Below are 13,091 nucleotides of genomic sequence, written 5' to 3' on the forward strand. Positions count from 1 at the left end.
CCTGAAGGAGCAGGTTTGTAGCTTGGGGGTTCTCCTAGAACCATCTCTGTCACTTGAGGCTCAGGTAGCCTCGGTGGCACGGAGTGCCTTCTATCAACTTCGGTTGGTGGCCCAGCTATGCCCCTATCTGGACAGGGATAACCTGGCTTCAGTTGTCCATGCTCTGGTAACCTCCAAATTAGATTACTGCAATGTGCTCTACATGGGGCTGCCTTTGAAGACGGTTCGGAAGCTGCAGCTTGTGCAAAATGCAGCGGCCAGATTGGTAACAGGGACCAGTCGGTTCGAACATATAAAACCAATTCTGGCCCGGTTGCACTGGCTGCCTGTATGTTTCCAAGCTCGATTCAAGGTGCTGATTTTAACCTATAAAGCCTTCTATGGCTTAGGACCACAATACCTGATGGAACGCCTGTCCTGACACGAACCCACCCATACACTACGCTCAACATCCAAGGCCCTCCTCCGGGTGCCTATTCTGAGGGAAGCTGGGAGTCTGGCAACAAGGGAGAGGGCCTTCTCAGTGGTGGCCCCCAAATTATGGAATGATGTTGTTGACGAGGTGCGCCTGGTACTAACACTGTTATCTTTTTGGCACCAGGTCAAGACTTTCCTCTTCTCCCAGGCATTTTAGCATGTGTTTTTAAATTGCTTTTTTAAAATGTGTTTTTAAATTTGTATGTTTTAAATGTTTTTAATTGTTGTAAACCACCAAGAGAGCTTCGGCTATGGGGCGGTATACAAATGCAATAAATAAATAAATAAATAATCATCTTCCTTCTGTATTACCAGAGGGCTCTTTATAAACTCCGTAGAATCTTAGCTTTTGTGTCTTTTTTTCTGACAATGTAAACATGGTATAAAACTAATCTTAAAGCTCAGAAAACAAAAGGAAATGCTTAATTTAAAAAATCCCCCAAACTTATGTTTCTGAAAACCTTGTTTGGAATGGGGGAAGAGAAGAGTTGTTCTTCCCATTTAATTAGTGATATTCACATTTGTTTCTTCCCTTCCTTGCAAAAAGTAATGGCCATCAGGGTTATTCCAATTTATTTTCAGAGCAAAGCTGTCAGCTGGGTTAGGCAGAGAGATGGTGATTGGCCCAAAGCTACCTCCTAACAAGGTCCATAGTCAAATGACGATTTGAACACAGATCTTTTTGGTTGAAGTCTAATAATTTATCAATACCGGGGAGTTCAGACAGACACACTCACATCCTGATGAATTGAAATAATATTTGATGGGGGCTGCATAGGCTACCCCCACCCTAGGGATGGGTTATGTTGGCCAGTGCCTGTTCGAAAGCATTCCATCGACCAAACAGGCTGGCATCAATTCAAGTTCGTTCTTTATCTGCTAGCTGCTGCTTTTAGCAATCCATGTATTTTTTTGGTCAGAAAAAATATTTATATGAATATCAATATTTAAAGGAAAAATTGATATGTTGAAGGAAACATTGATATTTCCTTTTAAAATATTGATATTTTAAAAGGAAATATCGATAAATTATCATTCTTAAAATCGATGTTTTAAAGGTGGTGGTTGTTTTTTTAAAAAGTCAGTTTTCAAAAATAGCTGCAGAAATTCACTACATCAACAATTGAAAATAAGCATATTAATGGAAATTTCTCTACCAAATCCGAACTGGGCAGAATTCTAGTGCATCCCTATCCCACCCCTATTGCTGATGCATGGAGTGACCACTCTGCCACCTTCTGTCCATTGGTTTGGCCAGCATATATGCCAATTAACGTGTGTAAAGCTCTTCTACACGAGGGGGGAACCTGGCTAATGCCAGGGCTGCCCACGCTTGCTTGTATGTGTATAGAGCCCCTTATACAATGGCCAATGCATGGATAGCACAGGTGTGTGGCTGCCACATGCATCTCCAGGAAGCAGGGATAGCCCATGTAGCCTCACAGTCCTCTCAAACATTCTTCTTTTATTTCATCCACTAAATCACTCTAGCATTTAACATTTACCTCTCTGACCGAAAGCATGACCCAGATAAGATAGCTCCTGTCTTGAGGTCATAGAATCATAGAATAGTAAAGTTAGAAGGGTCTAGAAGGCCATCAAGTCCAACCCCCTGCTCAGTGCAGGAATCCAGCTTAAAGCATACCCAACAGGTGGCTGCCTCTTCAATGCCTCCAGTGTTGGAGAATCCACCATCTCTCTAGGTAATTGGTTGTATTGTTGATCTGCTCTAACGGGAAGTTTTTCCTGATGTTCAGCTGAAATCTCGCTTCCTGTTAGTTGAGCCTGTTATTTCTTGTCCTGCACTCTGGGATGATCGAGAAGAGATCCTGGCCCTCCTCTGTGTGATAACCTTTCAAGTACTTGAAGAGTGCTATCATATCTCCCCTCAGTCTTCTCTTCTTAAGGCTAAACTTGCCTAGTTCTTTCAGTCGCTCCTCACAGGGCTTTGTTTCCTGTCCCCTGATCATTCTTGTTGCCCTCCTCTGAACCTGTTCCAGTTTGTCTGCATCCTTCTTAAAGTGTGGTGTCCAGAACTGGATGCAGTACTCAAAATGAAGCCTAACCAGTACTAAATAGAGGGGAACTAGTACTTCACACAATTTGGAAACTATACTTCTGTTATTGCAGCCTAAAATAGCATTTTTGCAGCCACATCACACTGTTGGCTCATATTCCAAATTCCTTCTTGCATGTGGTATGTCTGAGCCAAATGTCCCCCATCTTATAACTGTACATTTGGTTTCTTTTTCCTAGGTGTAGAACTTTGCACTTATCCCTGTTAAATTTCATTCTGGTGTTTCAGCCCAATGCTCCAGCCTATGAAGATCAATTTGATTTTTTTTCTGCCTTCCGGGGTATTAGCTATCCCTTCCAATTTTGTACCATCTGTACATTTGATAAGCATTCGCTGCATCTCCTCATCCAAGTCATTAATAAAAATATTGAAGAGCGCTGGTCCCATGACTGAGCCTTCTGTACCCTGCTAGTTACCTCCTCCTAGTTGAGAAGGAATCATTGATAAGCTCTCTTTGAGTACAATTCTGTAGACAACTGTCAGTGGCGTCACTAGGGTTGGTGTCACCCGGTGCGGTAACTCATGGTGTCACCCCCATGGACCTCCTCCCGTACTAGACCATACAGAATCCTTAGCAATGTTTTTTGTACTAATGTTACTCGTAAATCGTAATTCCCATATATCATTGAATGTAATGGCAATAGTAGTGACATAAATAACTAGCAAAATTAAAATTACACCTTTAAATTACAATATCATACGCACAGCCCAAATTCTTGCTCTTATCACTAATGGGAGTTAATTATCTTGCATATGCCCATAGTAAATTTTCAGATACTTTCAGGCCCTCAGCAATTTTCAAGTGGTCTATGTAGAAGAAAAGTTTGGGAACCCCTGGTATAAGACATCTACTTATGTCCCTATGCTGCTCTCACCCCTCATTTAGGTGCCTGGGATGCATGCGTGTGGACATACGTCCCTACAATTATGGAAAGTGATTCTTAATAATAAGTCTCCAGACACAAAGTTACCTAGGTATTTATCAGTTGTTTAGTAGAAAATTGAGAAGTGCAGAGTCCCTTCATGATAGTTGCAGCCACATACACCCTTTTTTGCTCCTGGATTAAGAATGAGATCTTTGTTAATGCATTCTCTCACAACAAACATCTCTAGGAGCCAATCAGCATGTAAGTGGAGAGCATTAGCAACTGAGAAGAGTCTTCTCAGTGGCTGACTCACCTCCTTTCACTTTGATTGGCTCCAATCAGCAGGAAAGGCAAGGAAGCCTATTAGAAGACTCTTCTCAGTGACTAACACACTCCCTTTTCATGCTGACTGTAGGATGCTTGGAGACATAGGGACCCTGCTCCCAAAAAAGCAGAGGGACTAAGATCCCCTGGGTGACTACCCTCCTGGTGCTTATGGACATGACCGTAATATATTTTGTGACGTGCAAGTTCGATATTATTTATTAAATGTGTTTAGGATTACACTGATGGCATTCCCAAATATGTACTTTCACACAGACTTTGGTTTTCCATAACACAATGTTTGTCCAAGCCTCCACACTTGGGGGGGCACTACTTGCACACCCCTTCCATAAGCACATCAAAGTTGGATACACACTTGAACCAAGACCCAGACAAAAGGGCACTCAAAACAAAAAGGTAATTACAGTGGCTGAGTAGATCTTGTACAGTGGTTATACTGACTGGGCAGCCACTGTCCTTCACATTTTACAAAATACTTTTTCCTATACAAAGATTAAATTTCTGTGTATGAAAAAGTAATATATGAAGTGGTCTCAATAGTGAGAAAAGTAAACAAGTGAAGGTGATCCAAATGTTTTTCATTCTCACGTTATGAAGCTAGCTGCCGGATGATGTATCACCTTCCCCACGCATGCAGCGTAGACTGAAAAAACAGCACCCAAGCCACCATTCAATACATGCACGTGTTCTTTCCAACATGAATCTACAGGTCTCAAAAAGTAATGTGTGACAAAGTCCTCAAACACCTTATAACATGCCTCAAACATGGTCTCTTGTTCTACCAGCATGCCTTCACACCATCACTTTGCCAAAACATAAGGATAGCTAAATTGCTTTTAGGGAGGTTCACAATTATGATTTCCTATTTATTTAATCTAAAAATATTTAAAATACATAAAAACAGCTAGGGGAAGATATTGGAGAAATATAAAATAAATACAAATAAAAAAGGGGGGGAGGTGAAGAGACCTTAAATGTGCTACTCACCATCTCTCAGCCTATCCTCCCCTCAGGATGAAAACAACGGAGAACCATGACCACCCCCAGGAAGAAGGGCACACTTAAAATGTAGAGGAAAAAATCATCTACAACCATAGTGTGAAATCAAATACTTATTGGGACACAGTATGAAGAAATATTTATATAAACATGACTCTCAAATATGTTTATGAATTACACAATCTGTAAATATATTTATAGTGCAATCTGATGTTTGTTTACTCAGAAGCAAGTCCCAATGTATTCAATGGGGCTTACTCAAACTGGGAAGTGTGCAGAGAACTACAGCCTCAAGTGATAAGGAACTTGTTCTTTCAACTTGTTTTTTTAAGTTGAGACCTTATCCAAGTCTGAGTCTGTGTTGGAATTGCTTTTTAATATGTTTTTAAGCCTTTTATTTGTTTTTTTAAAAAAAATTTTTAAAGCTTTTAAAAAATATTTTCAAAGATGTTTTAATATATTTTAAAGTCTGTTTTTATGATGTTTTAAAGTGCTTTTAGTGCTTTTGTTTGCCGCCCTGGGCTCCTACTGGGAGGAAGGGCGGGATATAAATCAAATAATAAATAAATAAACTTCATTCACCCAACCCAAAATTCAGAATCATGTCTCTTTAGGCTGTTTTCCAACTGTTTATTCTTGCTTTATGGTTATTGGATTTTAAATGGCTTTATTTCTTGTTGTGAGCTGCCTTGGTTTCCAACCCTACCTCACAGGGTTGTTGGAAAGACTACACACACACACTGCAGATGTATAAACACATACAGCCCATATAATAGTTTATTGTCAAACCAGTTGGTCATTGCAGAAAAATCAGTATTAGTTTTTAAAAAATCAGTATTTGTTTCCTACAGAATAAAAACTGTAATACCTAAGTAAGCCCTGCCTACTTGCTTTAAAATAGGACTGGAGGAGGGGGGAACAGAAAGACAACACAAACACAATTCTTGTTTACATTCACTCCAAAGTCCCATTGATTTTGAGCACATTCATAACTATGTCTACTCAAAAGTAAATCCTATTGAATTCAATGGGATTTACTCTGGACATATGGGATTATTATTTATTATTTATTTATTTAAAATATTTATACCCCGCCCTTTTTCCGAGGAACTCAGGGCGGCTTACATTAAAACATTAAAACAGCAATAATTAATGAACATGATGTTCAGTTTAAGCAATTTAAAATGGAATTAAATAAACAGAGGTTAAAACTAACTACATTGGTTAAAAGCCCGTCTAAATAGAACAGTCTTCACCTATGCACGAAAATTTGATAATGAGGAAGCCAGCCGGACCTCAATAGGGAGAGAGTTCCACAGTCTAGGGGCGGCCACCGAAAAAGCCCTGTTCTGTGTCTCTGCAAGATGAACTTGCAGGAAGGAAGGGGTAATAAGTAGAGTCTCGCTGGAGGATCTTAAAGTCCGAGCAGGTTCATAGAGGGAGAGGTGCTCTGACAGATAGCCTGGACCTAAGCCGTATAAGGCTTTATAGGTCAAAACCAGCACCTTGAATTGTGCCCGGAAACAAATGGGCAACCAGTGGAGCTGATAAAACAGCGGGGTTGTATGTTCTCTGTATCCCGCCCCAGTTAACATCCTGGCTGCAGCTCTTTGTACCAATTTCAGTTTCCGAGCAGTCTTCAGGGGCAGCCCCACGTAGAGCGTGTTACAGTAGTCTAATCGGGATGTAACTAAGGCATGTGTCACCGTGGTCAAGTCTGACTGGTCAAGGAATGGGCACAGTTGGCGCACCAATCTTAATTGAGCGAAAGCACTCCTAGCCACAGCCGAGACCTGTGCCTCCAGAGTCAGAGCCAAGTCCAGGAGCACTCCCAAACTGCGAACCTGTGATTTCAGGGGGAGTGTAACCCCATCCAGCACAAGTTGACTCCCTATTCCCTGCTCCGCCTTCCGACTGACGAGGAGCACCTCTGTCTTGTCAGGATTTAATTTCAGCTTGTTCGCTCCCATCCAGTCCATCACTGATACCAGGCATCGGTTGAGAACCTGGACGGCTTCCTTGGTTTCATCAGGTGGAAAGGAGAGATAGAGTTGGGTGTCATCTGCATATTGGTGGCACCGAACCCCAAAACTCTGGATAACCTCTCCCAGCGGTTTCATGTAGATATTAAATAACATGGGGGACAAAACTGAACCCTGTGGGACCCCATAGGTCAATGGCCAGGTGGTCGAACAGGAGTCCCCCATAACCACCTTCTGGGTTCATTCCTCCAGGAAGGACCGGAGCCACCGTATTACCGTGCCTCCAAGTCCCATCCCAGCGAGGCGGCCCAGAAGGATACCATGGTCGATGGTATCGAAAGCAGCTGAGAGATCCAGTAAAACCAACAGGGACACACTCCCCCTGTCCAGCTCTCTGCGAAGGTCATCCACCAAGGCGACCAAGGCTGTCTCAGTTCCACAACCTGGCCTGAAACCAGACTGAGCTGGATCTAGATAGTCCGTCTCATCCAAAAATCCCTGGAGCTGAGCAGTCACCACCCGCTCTATTATCTTGCCAAGAAAAGGAATATTACATACTGAGCAGTAATTACCTAATAATTGGGGGTCCAAGGAAGGTTTTTTCAGTAAAGGTCTTATTATTGCCTCCTTTAGACAGGACGGTATGCTGCCCTGTCCCAAAGAGGCATTAATCACTTCCATGACCCACTTAACCAGTCCCTCTCTGGCAGTTTTTATAAGCCAGGAAGGGCAAGGATCTAACATGCACGTGGTGGGACGTACTTCTCCAAGGATTCTGTCCACATCCTCGGGTTGAACAAGCTGAAAAGAATCCATTCTAATTAAGCAAGCAGGAGCCGAAGTTACATCCATAGAGACTGTATTAATCTTGGCGTCTAAGTCAGAACGAATCTGAGCGACTTTGTTTGCAAAATAACATGCAAACTCATGACAACGGGTTATAGAGTGGTCAACATATTCATGAGGGTCAGAATTTAAAAGACACTTGACAACTCAAAACAATTCCGCCGGGCGAGATTCAGCGGATGCAATAGAGGCGGAGAAGAAGAGTTTCTTCTGGGTCCTCATTGCTATGGAATAGGTTTTTAAGTAGGTTCTAGCCCGTGTTCAATCAGATTCGTTCAGAGTTTTCCGCCAACGTCGCTCTAGTCTCCGTCTTTCGCGTTTCATCATCACCAGTTCTCCAGTAAACCAAGGAGCCGATTTGGTTCCAATCCGCGAAAGGAGGCGCTTAGGGGCGATTGTGTCCACCGCCCTGGTCATTTCTTCATTCCAAAGGTCGACCAAGGCTTCGACAGAATCACCTGCCGAGGTGACCGGAAAATCCCCAAGGGCCATCAGAAAACCATCCGGATCCATCAGTCTCCTGGGGCGGACCATTCTAATTGGTCCCCCACCCCTGCGGAGGTTCTGAGTTGTAGTGAGTCGAAAACTAACCAGGTAGTGATCTGTCCATGACAACGGAACTAATGAAAGTTAGCAATGCTTTTACCCCCACAAAAGCAAGTATTGGGAAGGTTTTGAAAACACTGCCCAGGATCTGACTCCTACACACAAGAGGGGAAAAAACTGAAAAGTATATACTTACCCAATTTATGAGATTTTCAGATAAACGGGGGGGGGACCACAATTTTCTGGCCTTGCAATGAGGTTTACTAGACACTGCCACAGGTCAAACAAACACTTCACTGATTGGCTGCAATCCTGAATGGGCGGGGTTAAAGCTACGAAGTGCTATACAGTAGTTTAAAAAAAGATTTAAAGGGGGCGGCTGAAGTTTTTATGTATATCTCGAGAACCGGACCACCTAGAAACTTATTTTTTTTAAATTAAAGCTGAGAATCACCCCCCTCTGATGGTGTCACCTGGTGTGGTCCGCACCCCCCTAGTGACGCCACTGGGGGGTGGCTGACGTTTTTATGTATATCTCGAGAACCGGGCCACCTAGAAACTTAATTTTTTAAAAAAATTAAACCTGGGAGTCACCCCCCTCTGATGGTGTCACCTGGTGCAGTCCGCACCCCCCTAGTGACGCCACTGACAACTGTGGATCCACCTGATAGTTGTTCCATCCAGCCCACATTTAGCTAGTGTATTAATCAGAATATCATGGGCCATTTTGTCAAAGCTTTGCTGAAGTCGAGATACATTATGTCCACAGCATTCCCACAGTCTACTAAGGAAGTTACCCAATCAAAAAAATGAGATAAGATTAATCTGGCAGGATTTGTACTTGACAAACCCATGCTTGCTTCTAGTAATCATTGCATTTTTTCAAAGTGCTTACAGATTGACCGTTTTAATCTAGTCTGTAGTTCCCAGGGTCCTCCTTTTTGCCCTTGATAGGAACAACATTAGCCTCCTCCTCTGGCTCTTTGCGCATTCTCCATGATTTTGCAAAAACTACAGACAGTGGTTCTGAGAGTTCTTCAGTCAGTTCCTTCATTATTCTAGGGATGTAGTTCATCAGGCCCTGGAGATTTGAGCTTGTTCAAAGTAATTAGATATTCCTTGACCATTTGTCTATCAATCCCAATCTGCAATCCTGCCCCTTCAACTTGTAGTTCACGTTTCCCAGGAGATTCATAGGCCCTCTTTTGGGAAAAGACTGAGCCAAAGTAGGAACTGAGCACTTCTGGCTTTTCTTTGTCATCTGTTATCATTTTCCTATCCTCACTGAGTAGCTGAACTACCATTTCTTTTCTCTGTCTTTTACTATGCATGTATCTGTAGAAAGCTTTCTTGTTGCTTTTAGCATCCCTTGATAACCTGAGCTCATTCTCAGCTTTAGCCTTCCTGACGCCAAACTTGCAATTCTGTGCTACCTGTCTGTACTCTTCTTTTGTGGCCTGGCCTTCCTTCTACTTCCTGTATGTGTCCTTTTTTTGTTTTCAGATATCTCTAAGCTTTTTGTGGAGCCACACAGACTTCTTCTGATGTCTTCCACCTTTTTTCCTTGTTGAAATTGTTTGGAATTGTGCCTTTAGAATTTCCTTTTTTAGAATCTCTCACCCATCTTGGACTCCTTTTTTCATTAGGGTTGCTTGCCATGGAACCTTATTTATCATTGTTCTGAATTTATTAAAACCAGCTTTCCTGAAGTCCAGGGTATGCATACGGCTACACTCAGTCTTTGCTTATTTTAAAATCAAGAACTCAAGTATAACGTGGTTGCTTTCCCCCAGAGTTCCTGTAACTGCCACTTAATCCACTAAGTCATCTCTATTGGTTAGAATCAAGTCAAGGATAGCTGATCCTCTAGTCCCTTCCTCCACTTTCTGTAGGAGAAAAATATCAGCAACAAAAGTCAGGTCAGACAATCTAGACTAAAATGAAAAGGTAGGTGGCTTAGTGGCAAACAGCACGGGCATTTCAGGTATTGCAAAAGAAATGGTTAGTGGCATCGTAGGGATAGTATGACAGAAGGCCTGGGAGAAAGAGCAGTCTAGTTCTAAAGGCACATATTCAAGATCACATAATGAAGGCTGGTTACTCTTTAGTCAAAATGCCATGCTGACAAGGGGAATGATGAACCAGGGTATCTTTTCCATCTTTTCTATACTTGTTTATGAGTGAAATGAGAGTCCTATTTAAAGCACATAGCTTCCCCCAAAGAGTTCTGGGAACTGCAGTTTATCACTCACAGAGCTACAATTCCTATCACCCTTAACAAACTATAGTTACCAGGATTCTTGGGGAAAGTCATGTGTTTTAAATGCATGGTATATACACAGCCCTAATCTGCATCGTGGTTGTTCTTGTTTGTTTGTTTTATAGGAGTGTTTATATAAATATAAAACTAGAGGCTGGTAATTTATTCAGATTAATTAACTAAAAATCCATTAGTGTGATTTCATATATGTGACATAAAACAAGGTGAACGTGCACAGAGACAAATCCAAAATATGCCTCCTCCCTTCTCTCTTTAGTTGTTGTTGTTTGCAAGCTCCTAGCACTGTTTGTTCCTCCTCCGTTTACTGGTATTTGCTTCGGACACAAAAATAAACCCCTGATAATGAACCTTGGGTGTGTGATGGGTTATTTAAGAAGTAAACTCACACTTGCTTTGCTGAAGCCACTTTCTGAATTTCAAAGAATGTGTACTCTCAATGCACCCTCTTCTGGTCAATGTGTGAAAGCAGTATTGACACTGGTTTTAAGATGCTATGACAAACATTTTGTCACTTTATGTAAAATCATGAAGCCAGGAGAAGCCAAAAAGCCTTTGCCTCCCTTCTCTGACCTTTCCTTTGTGAGTGTATGAATATATTGTAGTCTCTGTTTCTCATTGAAGATTGGGTTGTCAGAGTTAAATGAGGATATCCACCAACCATAATGCTCTCTCAGACTTTTGTATCAGGGAAATCGTTTATATTTAACTTTAAACTCCATTTATTTGCATTCTCCAATACAGTTGTTGGAAGGTACAAGTATATCCCTGCCCCTTCTCTTTATTTTTTTTTAAATCACATGCAAATTCAGGCTTCACTTGTGTAATGGCACATGATTTCCCTGCCATCAACTACCCATATACTTAAAGAATAATCTTCACCCATATGACCCAAAATGATATCTTAAAATGATATTAATAATACTTCCAAAAAAGCCAACATTGCATGCATGCTAAGAAGCATTCTCAGTGACTGGTGGTGATTTTTGTTACATTATGTCAAGTATTAAACTGGCGGAGAAACTGGAGCTTTAATGTTCAGTGTTTTTGTACAGTTAAAATTTGGCTACTTGAATAGTGTTCACATGTTTTGTTAGTCTCCCTGAGTTTCTGACACTAGCAATTGGGGGGTGGGGAGGGACATCCCAGGGCATGATCCACTGGGAAGAGGGAGGTACTTGCCAGGTCCAGATCTCCTTAGCTTCACATCTGAGGCTAACTAAGTATTCTAGTTTTGTTTCCCTGGCACCTGATAGCTCAAATTAAGGACAGAAGTTGGTTCTTCCATCACTCTGGACTGGGGATGAAATTAATAATTAATCAACCTCTAATTCATTCGGTCCACATCTTGCTTGCTGAAAATAATAGGACTGGTCCTAAAAAATGCAGCATCTGATTGTGTTGACGATTTTCTTTTTATTTATTTATTTATTTAATTACATTTTTAGACCGCCCTATAGCAATAAGCTCCCAGGGCGGTGTACAGCATAATAAAACAGGTTAAAATACAAGTAAATATATTAAATACAATGTAAATACAATACTTTTGTTTCTCTTTATTTTCCTCTTTGTGTGCCATGCATTTTCCTTTGCCTTGTTTATCTTCTTCTAGATATGAGCTCTTTTGTTATCCCCTGTGAGGAGGAGGAGGAGGAGGAGGACAGCAATATCAAAGAAGAGGCCTATGATGACATAGACAGTTTTGATTCCCCCAATGCGACACTTCATCAGGATACCACTTTGCATCTGGAGAAAGATGAGGCCAATGGACAGTGTGAAGAGTGCATTTATGAAGTTCTTCCAGGTGAGCAGGCTTTCATTCATATGAAGCTGCCTTAAGACAGCTCAAACCATTGATCAATCTGCCCAAGGCTGTGGACACAGCAGAATGTGCACATGGGCATAAAGATCTGATTTTTCCATGTGCACTTTTGTACATGTTTGTCCACACATGAGCGTTTTCAACTTAACTCTTTCTGAAAGTTTCGCTTCCACAGTAGTGGGCAGTACTTGATGTGATGTGTTTGCATTATGTGGTGTTGTCCCCTCCTCTCAATTAGTACTTCTCCACCCTTGGAAATCCGAGGTCCATTGTGGACATGCGTGCAGGCATTTATCTCTGCACAGCTATTTTTTTTGAGACACAAGTTTTCCTATATACCAGACTTGCAGAAAACAGTGGGTTATTTTTAAAAAGTGTGTGTAGTGGCTGGCCCCACCAGTATCCCATCCTCCCCAAGTTCCAGAAACCTGAGGTCCATTTGGGCATGTGTGTAGGCATTTGTTTAAAATAAAAAAATAATTTTTGATACAACATTTCCAATATAACAGACTTACACAAAACAGTGGGTTAAAAAATAAAAAGATAAAAAATGTGTGTTGTGCCCAGTCCCACCAGCAGTCCACTGAGGAGCGCCTCGCCAATGGAAGTAGGGAGTGGTGGTGATAGATGGTATCCGGCACAACATGGGAACACACATTAAATAAAAATATGCCCATACAATGCTCTTCAGTACATCCACAGTTGGGTAACATGCTGTTTTAAGTTGGATTTCTTTTCTTACCACATTAACTGTAAATCAGGAAAATCCAAATTAAATGGTGGGAAAGTGCAGGCTGCCACTTGGATGAGAACAACATTGTGTAAACATTATGAAAAAACATGAGCACATGGG

The 13,091-nt window shown here is 41.6% G+C and overlaps 1 protein-coding gene across 7 annotated transcripts in view; it reads left to right on the forward strand.

Moving 5' to 3' along the window:
- Positions 1–13,091, forward strand: part of SKAP1 (src kinase associated phosphoprotein 1) — a 523,306-nt gene that overhangs the window by 419,124 nt on the left and 91,091 nt on the right. For all 7 annotated transcript variants that reach the window (XM_061589928.1, XM_061589927.1, XM_061589930.1 and 4 more), the window contains one exon: positions 12,029–12,220. In XM_061589928.1, coding sequence (XP_061445912.1) covers positions 12,029–12,220 — 192 coding nt within the window. The remainder of the gene's footprint in view (positions 1–12,028; positions 12,221–13,091) is intronic.

Source organism: Rhineura floridana, chromosome 11 (assembly GCF_030035675.1).
Source record: "Rhineura floridana isolate rRhiFlo1 chromosome 11, rRhiFlo1.hap2, whole genome shotgun sequence".
In the NCBI taxonomy this organism is placed as follows: domain Eukaryota; kingdom Metazoa; phylum Chordata; class Lepidosauria; order Squamata; family Rhineuridae; genus Rhineura; species Rhineura floridana.